The sequence below is a fragment of the Crinia signifera genome, chromosome 1 (genome assembly GCF_055691185.1).
Source record: "Crinia signifera chromosome 1, ASM5569118v1, whole genome shotgun sequence".
Lineage (NCBI taxonomy): Eukaryota > Metazoa > Chordata > Amphibia > Anura > Myobatrachidae > Crinia > Crinia signifera.
Genome location: NC_139217.1, coordinates 44,340,950 through 44,363,868, shown reverse-complemented (window position 1 = coordinate 44,363,868; position 22,919 = coordinate 44,340,950). Strand labels below are relative to the sequence as shown.

General features: G+C 46.0%; 1 protein-coding gene across 2 annotated transcripts in view; it reads right to left on the bottom strand.

The window, feature by feature from the left end:
- EIF2AK3 (eukaryotic translation initiation factor 2 alpha kinase 3) overlaps positions 1 to 21,749 on the bottom strand; it is a 39,401-nt gene extending 17,652 nt beyond the window's left edge. The window contains exons 1-7 of one of the 2 annotated variants that reach the window (XM_083145218.1): positions 21,364 to 21,749; positions 13,817 to 13,946; positions 8,424 to 8,618; positions 5,686 to 5,816; positions 4,552 to 4,786; positions 4,226 to 4,388; positions 1,098 to 1,238 (exon numbers count right to left, since the gene is read on the bottom strand). In XM_083145218.1, the coding sequence (XP_083001344.1) occupies positions 1,098 to 1,238; positions 4,226 to 4,388; positions 4,552 to 4,786; positions 5,686 to 5,816; positions 8,424 to 8,618; positions 13,817 to 13,946; positions 21,364 to 21,638 (1,270 nt within the window). In that variant the 5' untranslated portion in view covers positions 21,639 to 21,749. The remainder of the gene's footprint in view (positions 1 to 1,097; positions 1,239 to 4,225; positions 4,389 to 4,551; positions 4,787 to 5,685; positions 5,817 to 8,423; positions 8,619 to 13,816; positions 13,947 to 21,363) is intronic. The other variant, XM_083145247.1, reaches the window with a different exon arrangement.
- Positions 21,750 to 22,919: the final 1,170 nt, after the last annotated feature.

Here is a 22,919-nt window from a genome sequence, read left to right as displayed (position 1 = left end):
TTAGGGTGGCTGTACAATTAAAAATCGTGTCGAATCTGTTGCATCGCATGCGATTTGGTCGACCCGATACCATACAATCTATATCGGTGGCGCCGTGCTAGGAAACAAATACCCTGTTGTGCGTTCAGCATACACAAGCCAAATAAGTGGAAATGTGTATCGTAGTGTGCTTGCTGCATGCACGGTGCATCACCTCTTTTTAAAAAAAGAACCTGTGTTGATCATACGTGTCGGCTTTTTGAACCTTAAGCACCGCCTACTTTTTATCTGTTGACCTATGGACTGTCCATCTTTTTACTAATTTGATCATCAACCGGAAACCCAGCATAGAAAGCACTTACATTAGCCTGTTGGTATTTATATATGGAGATTTTTTAACACAAATCAAATCATTTGAATGGTGAAAGAAAGGAGTTATGCTGGGCACACACTGGACAACATTGTACATGAATTTGCCTATTCCGATGGGTCCGAACGACAAAATCTAAATGTCGTCAAGTGTGGATGCACAGCAGCATCTGTGGTCTGTACATGCAGGACAATAGAGGATAGCAATAGCCATGCTACAGAATGCAGCAAGGCCCTTTATCCCCTCCGCCCTTGGCTTATCACCGCGCAGGTATCAGCAAGTGTGCATGCACTTGCGAATGCCGGGAATCACGCCGGGTCCCGTCACGCATGATGTCGCTGGGTACACATGTCATCCAGTGTGTACAAAGCATATGAGGGAACACAGGAAGTGGAATTCAAAATGTTACAATAATGGTTTTTCCATTACCAAAAATAAAAAGGAACAGCTTTTAAAACTGAGCACACACACAAAAAAAGAAACCAACAACTTTTGTTTGTGATTGCCAGACAAATAGCACAAAAGACCACAAGGAATGTATCTATTATGAGCAAGCCAAACATGATGTGTGTTGTTAGAGAGGGTGTGGCTAAATGCGGCGTGTATTGGTAAGAGGGTGTGGCTAAATAACAAGCCCACTGCAGTGTGTATTGGTAAGAGGGCGTGGCTAAATGACAATCCCATCTGACATGCTTCTGCGCATACCACCAGATTTGGATGTACACCGATTAGTGAAGCAGGTGCTTACGAATTAAAGGCTTCCATTTGATCCTTGGCAGGGAAATAATGCCTTGGCCGTCTTTCATGGTGTCCAATGCAGTTGGATTAATTGGGAATTTCTCGGATGGTCGAACAGATGCCTGCAGATAGAGCTGTCCCCGGTACATTCCTAGCATGTAAATAAAAAAAACAAGGCGTCAATCTCACAAATCATTCTGGAACAGGCGACTGCTTATCCTCAAGGGACACGGAAGACAATAGTGGAAATCGACTAGATAATAATGAACTAAACCAAAAGTTATTAATATTATATTAAAAATAAAGTATATATATATATATATATATATATATATATATATATATATATATATATATATATATATATATATATATATATATATATACACATACACATATACACACACATACACACACACACATATATATATAGTAGTAACATCCATTTCTAAGCAACAGGCTCATGCAACTCCACCCACTTATATTTCAGATGCAGAGGGGCGGAGCTACACTAGTGATCTTTGCCTCACTATAACCGGCTGCATACACTATACACTAGGGCGATTCCATTGTGATTTGGTCACTTTACATCTCATTCCAGCAAAAAATTGGATGAAAACTGTCAAAATCGCATTTGTGTTTGACATCAGGTCCGATACGATTCGTGGTCCGCTGAGCATCACACTGGAGCGTGAAGATCGCATGGGCTGCACTATAGCATTATTGGAATCGCAGGCAATACGGTGCAGTGTTTTTAGCACCTCCGATATATGGCATGCGATTTGTCACATGACTGGAATTACAGCCCATCAGATAAATCCTATGGTACATGTGTATGCAGTAAGATAAATCGCATGCAATAGGTTGTAGGTGAAACAAGCACTTACAGTCTGTACAAATTCCAGCCTGCTGTACTTCCCTGGAACATGCTGGGGAGTTCGAGGGAAATCTGAAGCATCAGATATGTTGCCCTAGTGCAGGGATGGGGAACCTTTAGCCTGCCAGCTGTTGTTGAACTACACATCCCAGCATGCCCTGTAACAGTTTTAGCATGGCCAAATAGTAAAACTGTTGCAGGGCATGCTGGGATGCGTAGTTCAACAACAGCTGGAGGGCAGAAGGTTCCCCATGCCTGTCCTAGTTTATGGCCACCTTAGATTTGAGCCATGAACCCAGCCTCCCTTATTTAACCCCAGATATATTACTGTAATTCTAACTCACTGGTTTCCCTGGAACCTCCTAGTCCCATAAATAAATGTGTAACATCCGCTTGCATGGTACAGCGGGAATTGGCTTGGCGAGGAGGAGCGTCCGTTCTACAGGGCAGAGTTTACCAGTTTGCTAGGTTTTTTAATAACTGGAAAGAGTTGGAGTTTAGCAAACAGAATTTCAAAAAAGAACATTCAGACAACTGCCTACAGATACATCCCTAGTAACTACTTCATACAGTACAGATACATCCCTAGCGACTACTTCATACAGTACAGATACATCACTAGCGACTACTTCATACAGTACAGATACATCCCTAGCGACTACTTCATACAGTACAGATACATCCCTAGCGACTACTTCATACAGTACAGATACATCACTAGCGACTACTTCATACAGTACAGATACATCCCTAGCGACTACTTCATACAGTACAGATACATCCCTAGCGACTACTTCATGAGAGCTTATACAGTACAGATACATCCCTAGCGACTACTTCATACAGTACAGATACATCCCTAGCGACTACTTCATGAGAGCTTATACAGTACAGATACATCCCTAGCGACTACTTCATGAGAGCTTATACAGTACAGATACATCCCTAGCGACTACTTCATGAGAGCTTATACAGTACAGATACATCCCTAGCGATTACTTCATGAGAGCTTATACAGTACAGATACATCCCTAGCCACTACTTCATACAGTACAGATACATCCCTAGCGACTACTTCATGAGAGCTTATACAGTACAGATACATCCCTAGCGACTACTTCATACAGTACAGATACATCCCTAGCGACTACTTCATGAGAGCTTATACAGTACAGATACATCCCTAGCGACTACTTCATACAGTACAGATACATCCCTAGCGACTACTTCATGAGAGCTTATACAGTACAGATACATCCCTAGCGACTACTTCATGAGAGCTTATACAGTACAGATACATCCCTAGCCACTACTTCATACAGTACAGATACATCCCTAGCGACTACTTCATGAGAGCTTATACAGTACAGATACATCCCTAGCGACTACTTCATACAGTACAGATACATCCCTAGCGACTACTTCATGAGAGCTTATACAGTACAGATACATCCCTAGCGACTACTTCATACAGTACAGATACATCCCTAGCGACTACTTCATGAGAGCTTATACAGTACAGATACATCCCTAGCGACTACTTCATGAGAGCTTATACAGTACAGATACATCCCTAGCGACTACTTCATGAGAGCTTATACAGTACAGATACATCCCTAGCGACTACTTCATACAGTACAGATACATCCCTAGCGACTACTTCATGAGAGCTTATACAGTACAGATACATCCCTAGCGACTACTTCATACAGTACAGATACATCCCTAGCGACTACTTCATACAGTACAGATACATCCCTAGCGACTACTTCATGAGAGCTTATACAGTACAGATACATCCCTAGCGACTACTTCATACAGTACAGATACATCCCTAGCGACTACTTCATGAGAGCTTATACAGTACAGATACATCCCTAGCGACTACTTCATACAGTACAGATACATCCCTAGCGACTACTTCATGAGAGCTTATACAGTACAGATACATCCCTAGCGACTACTTCATTAGAGCTTATACAGTACAGATACATCCCTAGCGACTACTTCATGAGAGCTTATACAGTACAGATACATCCCTAGCGACTACTTCATGAGAGCTTATACAGTACAGATACATCCCTAGCGACTACTTCATGAGAACTTATACAGTACAGATAACATTAACCTGCTACTGTACTTACCCTGAAGACTGACACATACTGAATACTAATGTTCACGTGCTGAGGTCCTTCTTTCACAAACCCATAACGTATGATTCCAGGGGCCCCCATACAGTCAGGTCTTTATATAACACTTACCCAGGTAGAAACTAGACTCCGTAGCTCCTCTAGCAGCCTCCACAATGTCCTCATCGTCCTCCATCATCTCATCGTTTGACGAGTAACTTGTGTCATCGAAGAGACTGATAGGAATGACTTTCCCATCTCGGACTAACCAGGCTGAGGCTATCGGAGTGCAGAACTAGAAGGGAGCAATGGGGATAGCACACATGTGACATAATGCGGATAAAGGAACGCAAGCCTAACACTATGGCGGTAATGACCACTGTCAAACAGAAAGCCACAACGTATGGATACAAAGAGTTAGATGGAAGTTCCTGCATACAGCCAGAGACACGTCTTACCTGGTGCTCCCACTCCAGGTGTCCAAGCTGCCGGTCAAAGGCCATGACCTTCCAGTCTGCCACAGAAACCTTAATAAACACGTCCTTCGTCCCGGCTTCCTGCTCATCGACGTCAGAGATTATTTTAGACTCGTCCGCGCCAGCACTGGATTCAATCTGACCTTCAATGAAACCCACGCGAGGCTCAACGTCTGGGATGTAGCGCAGCTCAAAGTGCCCAACGCTGAAGTTCCACCTGAGGCACAGGAGACGTCACATAAGCTCACATACCACAGTATTATATAATGATTTTTTTTAAATCATCATCAAGTACCCACTAAATAACCCACAATGTCTACCCATAGCTCTATTACAGATCAGCGCTTCTCAGATGGGGTCGTGAGACCTTAGTGTGTAAGGACAGGTGACGGCCATTCACTTTCATAGGACTGAATGGGGAAGCTCCGATTGGTTGAGGTCATGCTCCCATTCATTTGCATGACAGTGTCAGATCATTACACATTACTCGTGCACAGTGCTTGTCCTTCAGGACCTATTGTGGAGTACCAGTATTGGGGAGTACCATTTTTTTTTTTAAATAAAGGATTTCCTTTAGCGTGCAAGTCTAGAGTTTATAGTAATACTTTCTTTCTACAAGTGATCAAGCATGCTGGCAGTTGTTGTTGTTCCACAAGTGCCAGGACAGGCTTGCTGGTACTAGTAGTCAACCCGCAAAGAACATTATGGTCTATTTTTACAACATTAACCACACACACACTCACTGCTACCTGGTATGGGGGGAATCTGTCAGTTCTTTTAGTCTGGGGTTGATCGATCCTCTGGAGAGGGACCCCTTTTTTAACTTAGGGGATCCTAACATTACAAGGATTTCCAGCCCCGGATAAACAGTTTTGGGCTGGTTTACTGGATGGCAGGGGGATCCCGTGCTGGGTGTACAGTAAGACCACCCCCCCCCCCCAGCTGGTTCAGCACGATGCTAGTTATTGGTAATATCACAGGGATCCTGCTCACTTTCTTTTCTCTTTACCCTAATGAAGCCTGTACAGATCATACTGCCCTATGAAGCACTGTTCTGGGAGCTTTGCCGTCGGTTTCCAACTGAAGGAACATCAATAAGTTATGTCAGACACTTACTTCTCGCTGCCACTGCGAGGACCCACGGCGCGCACAGTTTTCTGCTTTCGATGCAATAGGAGAACGTCCTCCTGCTCCCCCTCTTCTTCACTCCACCGTCGGCAACCCATAGCAGAGCAAACGTATTTTACCTATATTCACGGGCACATCGCATCGTTACATATTACCATTTATCTTTACAACTAAAAATAGGAGTCAAGGGTTTTAAACTAGTAAACTGCACAACCTAGATTTGTAAGCACAACAAAATATATACGTCAGCTAATGTTCCCCCAGAAAAGGACCCCCCCAACTATGCGGGTTAGGGAAAACAATTTAAAATGTATAGAAAATAAAAAATAATTCTTTGACATGAAAGCCAAACGCAGGCTGCGATTATACACATGACATTGTTTTCCGCGCAGTAGTTGTAGTAAAGTTACATTCCGAGTACAATAAATGAGCCTTCTTGGGAATCGGATTTAATGACCTTACGGTTTACATTCAGACAGAAGGGTTCCACAAATACTCTGTCCTCTAGAATACAATTCCTGTTTCTTTTGGGAACCCCATCGTACACTGCTGCAGGATTACACTTGGTTCTTTAAAAAGTGCTATCAAGTCTGTTTGCAAATTTTACCACTTATTAGTTACTATTTTTGTCTTCACTTCGCCATAATCCCTTCACTTTCTCCAAGAGCTATAGGGAGATATTCATTCTGGGATTCCGACTGTCGGAACATGTCGACAGTCGGAATCTCTGGCCAATTTCCATCCGTTTGACAGGAACTCGACAGTCCGAATTCAATGTTCCGACTTTCGGAAAGTCCAAGGTTTGGCAAAAAAAATGCCAGGGATTGTCGAAAGAGGTCAGAGAATTCGACAATCCCTGGCCTTTTCCGACACAACAGATACGACTTTTTTTACAGTCAGATCTGTTTTGTCGAAAAACTGCCTTCAATGCTGTTGGAAACGACAGCATTAAACATAGAATTTGACAGCAGATAAGAACCACTTGGCCCATCTATTCTGCCCCTTTTTTAAACATGTTACCTCAAACCATATTTGATCCTTATTTCTTTGTAATGATATCAATATGCCTATCCCAAGCATGTTTAAATTGTACTACTGTATTTGCCTCTACCACCTCTGATGGGAGGCTATTCCACTTATCTACTACTCTTTCTGTGAAGTAATTCTTCCTCACATTTCCCCTGAATCTTCCTCCCTCTAGTTTCAGTGCATGTCCTCGTGTTCTGCTGCTCCTCTTCCTGTGAAGAATGTCTCCCACCTGTACCTTGTTAAAACCCTTGATATATTTGAATGTTTCTATCATGTCCCCCCTTTCCCTTCTCTGCTCTAAAGTATACATATTAAGATCTTTTAGTCTTTCCTGGTACGTTTTGTGATGTAGGCCATGCACCATTTTAGTTGCCCTTCTTTGTACAGTCTCTAATGTATTTATATCCTTCTGGAGATATGGCCTCCAGAACTGAACACAATACTCTAGATGAGGTCGTACCAATGACCTATACAGTGGCATTATTACTTCTATCTTTCTACTGCTGATACCTCTCCCTATGCAACCAAGCATCTGACTTGCCTTCTTCATTGCTTTGTTACATTGCCTACCTGCTTTTAAGTCCCCTGAAATAGTGACACCTAGATCCCTCTCTTCCTCAGTAGTTTCCATTATAGTGCCATTTATACTATATTGAGTATTTGGATTTCTGAGACCCAAATGCATGATTTTGCATTTTTTGGCAATAAACTGTAGTTGCCATGCTCTTGAGCATTGAATAGATGGCCACTATTTCTGGCTGCGGATGTTCCTTTACGGCAGGGGTGGGGAACCTCAGGCCCGGGGACAGTATGCGGCCCCCGTAGCCGGTCTGAGTGGCCTGCCCACCCGCCTGGCGGCTTTGCCGGGAGTCAAGTACATGGGAAATTTTTGCAAGAGGTCGGTAGTTCTTGCGAGATTCCTCTTAATCAACAGCAGCCGGAGACTGACAGTCCTATTCAGCAGCAGCCGTCTGAGCGTGGAATGACTGCAGCAGGACAATTTGTTAGAGAAATTTTTACATATGGCCCCCAGAGGATTTTTTCCCCATACATACGGCCCTTGGCACAAAAAAGGTTCCCATCCCTGCTTTACGGTCTCTAAGAGACTTATTTTGAATCTTATGCAGGAAGATATTTGTATGGAATGTGTGGAGAAAACCTGCAATGTGCCAGCACTGCTGTAATTGGCTGATAGGTGCACCGCCCTGCCTGGCGGCACTGACCTGAGTAATGACTTTCCCCACAATAGCTTGAAAGACAGACCCAGTGACAAATGGTGTGTGACATCACCGGGGCTCAGAGTGGACATAATAGCAACACTTAACTTGCTTTCAGAGCAATATAGCATGAAAAGATTTATATGCTGGGTACACACTGCAAGATGTTAGGGACCTTGACGTGGAATGGGCAAGAATGACGCCATGACGCATTCAGCAGCATGGCAATGCTAGCGACATCCCCCTGGTTGAGCTGCATGTACAGACGATGGAGGGGGATGTCGCTATGGACTCATGGGAGTGTGTATCGCTAGTGATGTGGTGAGTACACACGGGACGATTTTAAAGAATTTGTCGAAAGGACGTGTCGATATCGGCAAACTCATATACACAATGGTCTAGTATGGACCCGGCTGTTGGCTACAGTTCATGTAAAAAGCGGATCTGCCCAGGAATCCTGTATGGCCTGAGTAAGCTCACCTTGCCAGTGTTGGCGCTGAGACCATAGGTTGTAAGAGACTTTCCTCCAACCAATACGACGTCATCGCCAAATTTATACGACGACTCCAGGAGAGACTCCACTGTAAAAGGCACAGCCTCCATGCTTTCTCTGTCCCGATCCCATTGGAAGAGATCTCCGTCCAAGGAGGGAATGATCATTTTATTGCCAAATACCTAAGGAGAGAAAAGGCAAAGCTTATAGACTATATCTCTGTACTGTGTTCTGGAATCAATCTTACGGTCTACATTCTTATACCACTCACACAGTGGCAGATGTATGAAGCAGTGATAAGGCAGGAGAAGTGAGCCAGAGGAGATGTGGCCCATGGCAACCAATCAGCACTGAGGTAACATATATAATTTGCATACTATAACATTGTACAGAGCAGCTGATCTTTGTAGGGACCATTGTTCATACATAGACTAGTAGCTATAGTGTGTTAATCAGAATTTAGACCACCATTGTGTTACAGGAGAAGCCAGACAATACCGTTATTTGATGTAAACATATACAGGTTTACAGAGCTCAAGTACTGTAGAATCTTGTCCAAGTTCAAATATACTGTACTAAGCATTTGACAAGATTCACCACAATTCTAAGTACACAGACATGAAGGAATATTTGACCTAAATTAGAATTCTATACAACAATGGGATTGTCAATAGGCATTCATTAATCAAGGTCTCCAAGTTAATGTATATGTGGATATGATCCCTTGACAACCACCCAGGATTTAGTTTAAATACAGGGTCACTACAGACTGATTTTGAGCTTCCATTGGACCTAAGATTGAGGACAGGGTGCTTGTGACTGACCACAGATCCAGGACTACACAGTGAGAGGAGGCTCCCTGGAAATACACCCTACGTTTGGACTCTCTTGTTTGGACTGGCTATCTCTTGTAACTGCCGTTGAGGAACGTGGTAGAAGTATAATTTCTTGTTTGTTAATGATTTTGTAAATAAATAATTGTTAAACTGTATTGGGGTGTCCCAGATTCTCACTATACTTCCGATACAATAGTTCCACTGGGAAAAAAGCCACAAGCGGGCAAGTCAAAAGCTAGAAATAGGCTGGGTGGCCATCTTGCGCCCTCACATTGGTGGCCAAATGAGAATTTGACAGGCCAAGCAGTCAGGTTTCTTCTGAGCTTCAGTATAATTATCTAATTGGTCTAGTCTAGGGGCAGGCTACATTCCAGCTGCAGTGGAACTGCGCATCCACCATGCTTTGCCACAATAAAGGGGGCGTATGCGATTCATACATCATTGCTTTGGACATGCGTGTTGTAACAAAAACCATGCACATATAAACAAGCCCCAGTCTATCCTGACCTGTCGATTCATCCGATTAACCCTTAAGGCTGCACTCTGGAATATTTTTACCTCAAGAGTTTTGACCTAAGGAAGCCGCATACTGCAGCGTTATAATGAGGTGTACATCATTTATTACGCTCTATGGGCAGCAAAGAAAGGAAACGTCTGCGGATGTGACCTAATAAAAGCTACGAGAGAATGGTCCAGGGAGCTGAATCACTCATATAGAGGCCACACTGATTGCTAAACACAGCTGCCGCGGCAAATCTAAGTTAGGGTTATATATGCAAGGGATGACTGGAAAAAAATGAAATAAAAAATTATATTTCAGAGGTTGTAGCATTAGGTGAACAGGACAGAACAGAAACTACATTTGTCATTCATTGTAAGAATCATTCCCAGATGCCATCACACATGTATGAATATTTATGAATGGGACCGCTGAGGCACCATGATTCTCTGTGTGTATGTGGTGGTGGGGGGAACAGCACAGTGAAGGACGCGGGGGGGGGATGGAGACGCTGCAGGTAAAGGATGACATCAGCCCCCTCTGCAGCAGCATTACCTCACCACCTAATCTGTGAGTCACACAATGTGGGTCAGGCAGCAGATTACCAGCTCCGAGGCAGGACTGTAAACACACCACTGCTGCCTCAGGGTCACGCTGCTATACGGGGATAATTAAGCTGCCTGGCGGGCAGGGGTAATAGAGATGAGGCATGTTCTCATAAATAAACAGACAGCAAGGATACAGGGGATAGATATTGCTAATCCTAATCTGTTCCATCAATCGGGTGACTAAGCATGAACCAATGCAATCTCAGATCCACATGCGCTCAGAATGTGGAGTGACTTCCCATAGGGCCAGGGATTGCTGATCGTGTTTACAATTTACAGACCGCCTAGCTGGGGCACAGGTGTAGTCATTATACATAGGTTAGAAGACGAGGGGGGATTTGGAATAGGATAGGAGAATCAGAAAGTGAGAGAATTGGTAAGAAATCTCCAGTTGTTTTTAAAGCGGCAATCATTTACACTGCAAAACCAGTTTGCTTTTGCAGTGTAAATGATTGCCGTTTAAAAAAAAAAAAAAACAGGAGATCTCACTTTCTTATTCTCTCATCCTATTACATATCACCAGTGGTGTCAGCATTCTACAGATCCAAATAAACGGACAGGGGTAAGTACGTGCCATAGGGCCTGATGCTGCCACAAGCGCAGCAGTACATCTGGCTGGTACTATAAGGCCTGGACAAGAGGTCTCACGGAGACGGCAAAACTTCTGTCATTACATACAAAGTAATGTTTGCGAAAACACTATACAGTCTATCTATACCTGCACATTACACCAGTGGTACTCAAACTCTGTCCACAGAACCCCACACAGTTCTCGTTTTCCAGGTCACTCGGCAGGTACACAGGTGTAGTCAATACTTACTGATACATTTGAAAAGAGCCACAGGTGGAGCTAATTATTTCACTTGTGATTCTAGAAGGACACTTGAAAAACATGCACTGTGTGGGGTCCTGAAGACCCCACAGTTGGAGAACCTGCGCACTACACAACCAGTGTCTTGATTGCATACAAGCATGGGCCCCCTAATATCACCCTTTAACAATAACCCAAACAGAAAAATATTCAGAATGACCACAAGCCTCACAGGACAATTCCCGCTGTAACCAACTGCCAGGTTGCGCCAACCCCTGCAAAGATTAAAGCGTCTTTCATCTTTGCAGGGGCTGCCTCCACCTGCCAGAAGGAGACGTGTATGCGTCCCCTCACAACGGGGCTCCCCCTGGGTCCCCGCCACAGTCCCCCACCTCCGCGCTCCCCCCCCCCCCCCTAACTCTGCCCGTCTCCCTGAAGTGGAGATGGGCAGGGTTTCTGTACCCCTGCCGATGGGAAACTGGGATGCTCGCGCGTCCCAGTTAGATGTAGTGCCGCTCAACAGTGGCAGTGGTGTGGAGAACCCCGGCGCTGGATGAGTGGCTCTACATCTGTATTTACAGTTTCTTATATATCGCAGCAGATTCCCTTGCACTTTAAAAATGTAAACAAAAATAATACAAACTGGGTAACAACAGGCAGACATGGAGGTAGGAGGGCAGATGTAACATGTGCAGAGTGAGTTACATTTGGGTGGGGTGTGTTGAAACCAAAATCTAAATTGCAGTGTAAAAATAAAGCAGCCAGTATTTACCCTGCACAGAAACAAAATAACTCACACAAATCTAACTCTCTCTGCACATGTTACATCTACCCCACCTGCAGTGCACAGTGCTCCATTTTGAGAACAAATTTGTACTGCAATCAGATCTGAGTAAGGGCCCATATCCGCGATGATGCTGTGGACTACCAACGAGGTGTGCTTGGAACACGACAGCTGACTGCCTGTCACAGCCACATATGTCTAATATGGATAAAGCACAAATATTCTGCTGGTGTTTTACAGCCGTTCCCTCATCAGCTTACTGAACATGTGTACAGCTTCCATCTATTGTAGATGGCACAAAGGTAATCAGATCAAAGCAAAGTGCTATGTATAAGTTACACTGGTATAAAAACTTATCTTGCACCAAAATAGATGGGGGAATTCAGTTGTTGAGCATTGGTCATGGGGTCTACACAAAGGAAGACAGTCCATGTAAAAAAAAACAAAAACAAAAAAAAAACGACCACTATTGGTTGACAGGCAAAAGGTGGACATCAGTTTTTAACTTTTTGATGTCAACATAGATCGTCATGGACACCGTATAAGTGTACCGCTGCGCTCGCCACGCTTCTGGCTCGGTGCCTTGCACACTCAGCACACTATTACATACACCCTCCATGTCCACTGGGATGGTAATGTATGTACAATTCCTTTATTACAAAAAAAAAACTTTTACAAATCAACCTTTTTTCACGTCAACCTTTTACCTGTCGATCTAAAGATCACATTCCCAATTATTTTGGTTCAATTATTGCTCGTTCCACAACCCCAAGTCCCCGCTTTAGCCACATAAAATGGCTAGTCCCGTATAAAGTCCCGGTTCGAGCGCCCAACCCACAGACTTGTCCCAAACATCTGCTCGCTGACTGGACTGCTCTTTCAGGCACCATTTGTGTAAATGGCACCCAAAACCATTGCATTTTCCCCACTCATTAAGACATTGGGCCGCGTTCTCCCAATCTCTCCAAGGGCCTTATTTTGGTTCATTCTTTCTGACAAAATCCTTCTTAGATGGGCAAAACCATGTGCACTGCAGGGGGGGCAGATGTAACATGTGCAGAGAGAATTAGATTTGGGTGAGTAATTTTGTTTCTGTGCAGGGAAAATACTGACTGCTTTATTTTTACACTGCAATATAGATCTCACTTTGAAGTAAAACCCCACCCAAATCTAATTCTATCTGCACAAGTAACACCTGCCCCACCTGCAGTGCACATGGTTTTGCCCATCTAAGAAGGATTTTGTCAGAAAGAATGAACCAAAATAAGGCCCCAAGTCACACCACACTCATTACTGGATATAGACAGCATTTTATTTCTTAGTCCAATCATTGTTAAGCAGACAGCATAAGTTCAGAAACTCGGTTCTCAGGACCCCAAACAGTTCATGCTTTCAAGGTCTTCTCACAGAGGAGCAGATACATCACTTGTGAAAGGACTGCATGCTATATATATATATATATATATCACATGCGATCCTGGATCATGGGGGGTCAGATGCGGCGAGAAATTCATAGTAGTTTATGGCCACCTTTAAGCTGGCCAGACACATGAATTGGGCACTTTTCACCCGATTCCCATCGTCATCAGGTGAAAATCTGAAACACTGTCCCGTGCACACAGCATTATATATATATAATCATAATAAAAAAAAAAAAAAAAAACATTGTTATAAAACCAACTTATGTTCACTGAAGCCTGGCATATACATATATACATGATGCAATCCTAAATAGATGTCAGACCATGAACAATGCATCCATCACAGTGGCAGATAAGGAGAGTAGAGGGAAGTGTTCCGTGCTGACACAAGGGCACAGAAACACTGGGAGCGTGTACACACCTCTGGTTTGCTAAGGCTGGATGAAACAAGAGAGCCCGAGCCCACGTCGAGATCCCACTGCTTTCTGCCATGGTTCTCAGCATCCAGGGCCGCAATGCGTCCGTCCAATGTACTGATGATCACCAGCGACCTGGTAAGAAGGGAAACAAGGAGTTATCACCGACATCTACCAGGGTCTTTTCGCAGACTGAGAATAAACAAAGACAATACAGAAACAAAAAAAAAAAAAACACACATCAGGGACAGGCATACGTGAGGTATAGGGAGTGTGGCTCCTCTCTGCTCTGGACCCCATAGCCGCTGCACTCCCTGCACCTATGGTAGTTACACCCCTGTATATAACACATGTAACTGTGACAGGGGAGGTGGCCCCTCTAAGTTCTGGGCCCCATAGCAGCTGCACTCCCTGCACCTATGGCAGGGTTGCCTACCCTCTCGGAATGGCCGGGATGGACCCGGAAATTGGGTCCCCCTCCCTGCCCCCCCAGGAAGAGGGGCAACCCTCCCGCAAAGCCGCCCGGCTCCCTCGATCCCCCTCGCCCGCACCTGCGACCCCCCTCGGCAGGGGGATCCGCCGGGTCAAATTACGCGAATCGCGCCATTTTAGCCCCGCCCACCGTGTACAATGCATTAAAAATGGCATTGCACGTCGGGGGCGTGGCTAAAATGGCACGATCACTCGGTACACTCCCCACGCCTCTGCCACACCCCTTTTCACTCCCCGCAGCACTCTCCTGGAAAGGGCAGCCAGAAAGTAGGCAAGTATGACCTATGGTAGTTACACCCTTACGCTGACTGTTATGGAGGCCATACCCCCAAAAAAACAATTAACATACAAAAGTCGTGGGGAAGGGCCATTAGACTGGTGCATGGGCTGCAAAAAATATGTACCAGGAAAATCTTACATCTACAGAAGGCAGATGAATCAGGCTTCAAAAAGTGATAAAATGGAGAGTGATAAACAACCAGCTCCTACCTGCCATTTCTTAAACCCAGCCTGTAACAAGGAGCAGATTGGCTTGTTGTTTATCACTTCTTGATGCTTGATACATCTGACCCTAAGTATTAATAAAGTGCAGGATGGAGGTAATACACACAATACGGGATGCGGTCATTCGTCAGACTGCATTTAGGTCTACAGTCATTAGGTCGACCCCACTAGGTCGACTGGCAGGAAGGTCGACCTGACTTAAGGTCGACATGGGCCAAGGTCGACATGACTTAAGGTCGAATTTGCATAAAGGTCGACATGAGGAAGGTCGACTGGTCATAAGGTCGACATGGGTTTTTTCACAGTTTTTTGTGCCGACAGGCGGTATTTCATGCCCTACCATCCACTAGGGCGTGGTGGGAGAATAAAATAGTGTGCCGAGCGCAGCGAGGCACCGTGCCCGAAGCATTGCGAGCGTCCGATTCTCATTGCCAACTGTGTCCATGTCGACTGTGTCGACATTCGGATAAAAAACAGTGAAAAACCCATGTCGACCTTCCTCATGTCGACCTTTATGCAAATTCGACCTTAAGTCATGTCGACCTTGGCCCATGTCGACCTTAAGTCAGGTCGACCTTCCTGCCAGTCGACCTAGTGGGGTCGACCTAATGACTGTAGACCTAAATGCAGTCTGACGAATGATCCCATTCCCACAATACACAGGGGGGACACTCATTACAGGAAAACTGATGCAGCAAACTAATGTATAAGAATTTAAGGGAGCACAGGAAAAACACTGAACATTCTATAAAAAAAGGTTTAAAACAATAATAATATAAATCACACAGTTAGATGGACCTGCAGGTTCTAGTAGGAGTTTCTGCTGAGACACGGTCCCTTGGATGCCAGTTATGTGCAAGACAGATGCTCAGCATGGACCACGGCATATTAGCAGCAAGCCAGCATCAGGCGTACACTGACCAGGAACCCAAGCTGTGATATAGGTGTAGCATGTCAACACTGAGGTCCTGGCTGGTCTGAATCACAAGCAGCATGTGCTCTATCTATACCATACAGTATTTAGGTGTTTCCTAAGCTAGACGGTAAACAGATTATTCCTAGATCACGTCAAGGTAACCGTGTGATAAGGATATGACTATAATCCAGATTAGCCTCCTGAAACAGCGTGGGTGGTGCTTCAGCTGTTGTAGAACTATAAGTCCCAGCATGCTCTGTAACTCAGGCAGGGATAGCTAGCACTTAAAGTTCCAATAAAGCTGGACTGCCACACATTGCCAGTATAAAGCACACACTGAAAACACTGGACAAATGCTCAACAATTAGGAATTCTCCCACTGTCTCCTAATGTCAGCATTTACAGACAGAGCACAGAAGCCGGGAGTGTCGTGGAGACATCGGCAACTCTGGAAATCCCCACTGCAGGGAGAATCCCATCTGCACCCACACAAGGTTTGTTCTTAAAATACAGTTTTCAGCAGCACCAAACAGTTCATATGAACCGTGCTGCAATCGCCTCAGGGGTCTGAACGCTCCTCTCGTCCAGCAAGTTACATATGTGAAGGTCGGTATTCCTCTAGCGTTCCCTTTACCCATCCTCTGCTCTCTCTAGCAGCAGACAGAGGTGTTGTAGTATGCCAAATATATCCTACTGACTGTCCAATGCAACGTCAGGAACAGAAGTAGACTGATTATTAGAAGATTCGCATATTAATAGACTATGTTCTTAACCATTTGAGTGCTAACATCTCTGAGCGGTTCAAAATATCCGCATCGCCCACATTTGTAATATAAATTTAAAAAAATAAAAGTGTAAAAAAAAAAAAAAAAAAAAACATTACAGGTCATTATGTTGAATAAAAATATTTGCCTGGCAATTTTCACACCTATTTTGACAAATTAGGGTTGAAGTCTGTGAAAATAAACTGCTTTGTTGAATACATTGCATAAATAAAAGTGTAAAATATATTAATGAAACAAGACCGTTCGCTTCATCCAATAAATTAAGTTTTAGAACCAAAGCCTCCAAATACCAAAAACGTCCATCCAGCCAAGGGTCTTACAGCCACAATACAATACCCGTGAAATAGGACTAAAGCCTCATAATACAGGCTAAACTCCACTTCCCCTCTCATCACCACGGAAGCTCCGTTAGCGCAGTCTTCTCCTTCCCTCCTACCTGTATGTTCCCATATCGCTCCAAGAAGCCTCATCCTATGCAAGTCACTGACAGGAGCATTATGCAAATTGCACCATCATGAAATCAGCCAGCAGGACAGTAGAGAGTGATGTCAGTGGGAAGACACCGCAAGTCAATAAGCCATCCGTCACTTTCCAAGGTAGCCCTTCAGACTATGGCAATAATACTTTACCAGTGGTATACAGTCATTAGGTCGATACGATTAAGGTTAACCACTAAAGGTTGACAGGGATTAGGTTGATGCATGAAAAAAGGTCGACATGACTAACGTCGACAGGGCTAAAAGGTCGACATGAGGTTTTCACCTTTTTTTGAGTCGACAGGTGGTTTTTCATGCCCTGCCATCCACTAGGGTGCGAAGAGAGAATATGATAGTGTGTCAAGCGTAATGAGGCACCGTGCCTGAAGGGAATCGGTACATCTGTCAGAATGAACTTAGGTCTACAGTCATTAGGTCGACCCCACTAGGTCGACTGGCAGGAAGGTCGACCTGAGCCAAGGTCTACATGGCTTAAGGTCGAATTTGCATAAAGGTCGACATGAGGAAGGTCGACTGGTCATAAGGTTGACATGGGTTTTTCACTGTTTTTTTATCCGAATGTCGACACAGTCGACATGGACACAGTTGGCAATGAGAATCGGACCCTCGCTTCGCTCGCAATGCTTCGGGCACGGTGCCTCGCTGCGCTCGGCACACTATTTTATTCTCCCACCACGCCCTGGTGGATGGTAGGGCATGAAATACCGCCTGTCGGCACATGTCGGCTCAAAAAACAGTGAAAAACCCATGTCGACCTTATGACCAGTCGACCTTCCTCATGTCGACCTTTATGCAAATTCGACCTTAAGTCATGTCGACCTTGGCCCATGTCGACCTTAAGTCAGGTCGACCTTCCTGCCAGTCGACCTAGTGGGGTCGACCTAATGACTGTAGACCTAAGTTCATGCTAATAGATGACCGCTTCCCGCCTAAAGCATGGCGAGCGCAGCACCAATATGGTGTCCATGTCAACATTTGGGAGAAAAAAAAAAAAGTGAAACTCGTGTTGACTGACTGTCAACCTAATACTTGGGTCGATCTTAGCCAAGTCAACCTTTTCATGTTTCGACCTAAGCCCTGACCGTAAGTGGTGAAAACAATGCATGTCGACCTTAAACCCTTCAGTGGTTGGTTTTTTTTTGGTTGTTTTTTTAGGGATTGCTCCCCACAGGGCAGTTTTTTCAGAGAGCGCTCCATAAAAAAAAAAAAAACACCAAAACCCGGCGGTGTGCCGCGAGACGTTAGCAAGATTACGCCGCACACAGCCAGGAGGAAGGAGCCGGGCAGTGGATGAAGCGGAGCTCATCGCTAGCTCAGCACAGAGGCGCTGCCTGGCGCCAAGGAACATAGCACAGAAATTTTCAGGGATTATTAGTGAAGGGGTTCATTTGGTCAACCCAATGACCCATACCAGCACCATATTAAAATAGGATTTGATCAACTTTTACTTTCACACAACACAATAGTCCCACCAGTAACGGGACGGCTACAGTGCCATCTACAACGTGGAAGTCAATATCCCTACTACAGTTTCACCAATGTCTGAATTCAGGCCTGTGCAGAACTCGTCTGACCACAGCGCCGTTGCCTCACCCATAGGTTCACAGATCAGAAGCACACATTAGTCACTATTTACATTAACAGTTACTAAAAGGACGGAAAAACTGCCAACATTTCCAAACAGTGTCTTAAGGCTGCATTACTATGAATAGAGAAGGGGGGGGGGGGGGTTCTCAAACGCGGTGCTCAGGACCCCACACAGTTCACGTTTCCAGGTCACCCGGCAGGCGCGCTCATTACTGACCGACACATTTTAAAAGATCCACAGGTGGTGCTAATTATTTTACCTGTGATTCTGTGAGGAGACCTGCACTGTGTGGGGTCCAGAGGACTGAGTTTGAGAGCCTGTGCAATAGAGGATTCATTATGCAGAATATACAATAGAACCCCAAAGTGTGGTAACAGCGCCCAGGCGCTGCATACCCATGAATATTATTCTGCTACAGCTCAGGACACCTTAGTACAGGTATGTCCAAACTATGGCCCTCCAGCTGCTGTGAAACTAAAAGTCCCATCATGCCTTGCCACAGTTTTGCTATTAGGGAATGCTAAAACTATGGCAAGGCATGCTGGGATGTGTAGTTTCACAACAGCTGGAGGGCCACAGTTTGAACATGCCTGCCTCAGTATGACTGAAACCCTGCGCTTTCCTCAAGCTGTTGCTAGCACAAGAGCCAAGAGATGGAGAACCGGCAAAGACTTGACAATTCCCCACTGAAGCTTCCTCGCCGACGCTCCGCTCTAATTGCTCCCACAGGTCGGAGACAGGAGCAGAAACAACCAGGAACGCGCAACAGCATCCAAAACCAACCGGCTGACACTCATAACCTAATCTATTGATAGCCTGAAGGAGGGCAGGCAGAAAACAGCCGGCAACAACACAGTGAACACAATAAATAAAACGTGAATACACTGCATTTTAATAACCACACAAGGTACATGCAGGCGCTGTGTAATTTGGCAGAAGCGCAGCGTCACATGCTGCGGCCATAAAGCATGTCTCTGTTTACCGATGGGGCTGGTCTGTGTGTACATGAACGCTTAATATCCGAAGCCAGGGCATCTTTCGGAATGGGCGCATCTGACACTTTGAACGACACAGCAAAACCTACCTGCCAAAGCTAGCGGCGTAAACAAATATTTGCAATGCATAAATATATAACTGACGCCTTTTGCTAAAGTCCTGCAGGAGACAAAAGGAGCTGGATCAGGGTGCTACAAGGAACAACACTGTACGGCGCATAGTATATATATTGTGCATGTATTTTGGTCTGCTTCATATAAATGTACAGGTGTATTCAATAGCAGACTGGGGCACAGGTCATTGCGAAAGCTATAACATCTGTAAACATCTGGCAGTGACTGGCATATTGGGGATAAGGGTGGCCATCGACCATAGATTTGAAATTATCAATGGCAACCATCGATGGCAATGATGGCTATCCCTAATTGGATATACTGTAAGTAAAACAGGCTTCTAATTACTAATACTTGTGGATGGGTGGAATACATCAGCTGCATATAGCTCACACTTTAGATCAGGGATGGTGAACCTTCGGCCCTCCAGGTGTTGCTGAACTAGACATCCCAGCATGCCCTGCAACAGTTTTAGCATGGCCAAACAGCAAAAATGTAGCAGCAACATACAGAACCTATTAATACTGAAAGTACTAAATAAAGAATTATGTTGTATAAAATAACAACTATTGCAAGTCAAACTGTGTTCTGAGAGCTCTTAATATCCAGAATGACATAGAGGAGGTAGAGTAGAGAAATAGAAAGGGGAGCCTGTGAATAGTGAAAAACACCTAATGGTGCAAAAAGGGGGCAATGGTATCCCAGAGTGGAGGGGTTACGTGGAGATTGATGCACAGCCTGGCATCAGAGGAAAGGGGGATAGGTGAAAGGTTGAACAGCCTGGCATCCAAAGCAAAATGTAGAGTCTGAAATAGTTCACAGCCTGGCATCACAGGGGTGAGTTGCGTGGTGCACAGCCTGGCATTGTGGAGGTGGGGGGAGGGTTGGTACACGGCATCACAGAAGTTTGACTTGTACACAACCTAGAATCAGTAGGTTAATGACTGGTGCACGGCCTGGCATTACAGAGTAGTGAGTAGCGCACAGCCTGGCACTGCATGGGGGGGGGGTCCACGGACTGGCATTCCAGGGGGAGGGGGTACACAGCCTGGCACTGCAGGGGGAGGGGGTACATAGCCTGGCACTGCAGGGGGGAGGGTACACAGCCTGGCACTGCAGGGGGGGGGGGGTACACAGCCTGGGGGGGGGGGGGTTGGTACACAGCCTGGCACTGCAGGGGGGGGAGAGGGGTACACAGCCTGGCACTGCAGGGGGGGGGTTGCACAGCCTGGCACTGCAGGGGGGGGGGGTTACACAGCCTGGCACTGCAGGGGGGGGGGGAGAAACACAGCCTGGCACTGCAGGGGGGGGGGGGAGAAACACAGCCTGGCACTGCAGGGGGGGGGAGGTACACAGCCTGGCACTGCAGGGGGGGGAGGTACACAGCCTGGCACTGCAGGGGGGGAGGGGTACACAGCCTGGCACTGCAGAGGGGGGGGGGTACACAGCCTGGCACTGCAGGGGGGGGGAGGTACACAGTCTGGCACTGCAGGGGGGGGGAGGTACACAGCCTGGCACTGCAGGGGGGGGGAGGTAAACAGTCTGGCACTGCAGGGGGGGGGGTACACAGCCTGGCACTGCAGGGGGTGTGCGGAGTGGTGAACAGCTGTTACAGATGCAGCACATTGCGGCGGTGCGCGGTATCCGGGCAGCTAAGTCACCTGGGTCTCGGCTCCTCACGGCCACTCTCCTCTTGCTCAGCCCCGGACTCATCGTCCTCCACAATTACATCCCCAGCAGGAAAGGGCGCAGCCGCAACGGGTCCAGGGGCCAACGAGCTGAGGCTATTGCTGCGCTCGTCCTGCTCCTCCCAGGGGTAATCATCCTCCGTCCCTGGGGATCCCTGCTCCACCAGCCCGGACGCCGCCGCCTTTATCAGCAGCACAGCTGCCAGGGAGAGGCCGAGCCGCCACCAGCACAGGCCCGGGCCCCCCATAGTCAAGCGAACATCTGAGCCAAGCGCCGAAAGTCTCTACCTCATCACACTTCACCCAGCGCCGCCATGACACTATTATACGGACAGCCGCTGCCCCGGAGTGTGCCCACATGCTGCGCCAATCACAGGGCGCAAAGTTGGTATCTCGCACGGCTATTGGTTACCCGTCGATGCCAATCACTTCCCGACTGCCCCACCTACTAACAAACCCCGTCTGTTGCTATTGGACAGTGAACTAAGAGCTGTCAGCAGGACGCACAGCCTGTCGGGATACATCGTGCGACTCAAACTTCCGCCAGCAGTGGGCTGCGGCTCTTTAGCCAATCACATCGCTCCCTCTGCTGCTCTGTTTACCACGGTTTTTTTCTCCTCAGTCACTTGTCAGCCAATGGGCTCCGTTATCGCCTTTATTTAAGCCTATTGGATGTCGAGGTTAACGAGTAGTTCGCGATCTATTGGTTAGTGATAACGTCAACACTTCTGAGGGCGGGACTGCGATGCGGGGCGAGGGATGTGATTGGATAATGGTAGCAGTAGATACGTGGCCGGTTTTGAGTGTCCCAGTGCCGCTTTCTCTGATGTGGAAGTCTCAGGCAAGGGGAGGAGGAGATCTAAGCCAGGGTCACATGGAGCTACAGTGTGACCAAAATAAACAGCACGTCATTATTACAATAACATACAATAAACTGGAGAAGTTGCCCATAGCAACCAATCATAGGTGGAAAGTTACTAAGATCTAATGGGTACAAAATGAATGCACCAATTTGATCTCAATCACAGAATAGGGTTCAACTTCTGCCCCAGGAGTATAACCAGAACCACATGGTACTATAGGTGCATGTTATTAAAGTTGTACTTTACATGGTGTGGGTCTCTTAATTTGAGCATTGGTCCAGCTGTGGAACTACAAGTCCCAGCAGGCCCTTTAATGCCCCTGCATGCAGGGACTTGTGGTCCCAGTTTAATGCTATGGCTGCAGGACCTTATATAATAAAAGTGTCCCCTGAATGTGGCATTACCCTGATGGCTGTTGAAGCCTAGCGCTGTTACAGAAATTTGGGGAACCCCTACTCTTTTTGTTACCCGTATTTTTGTAAATAGGACCGGTCCAAGAGTCCAGTTATTTTGTCCCCTGTATATTGGAAACCAGGACCGGTTCTAATTTTTACACAGAGAAGGATGGCACAAATCTAACTGATCCATGCGATGCTGCAGGGTTGGGCCCCATTTGGTTGCCGCTAAACTCAGCAGCAAAAAACAAATTTGTTCACCATCCGGAAA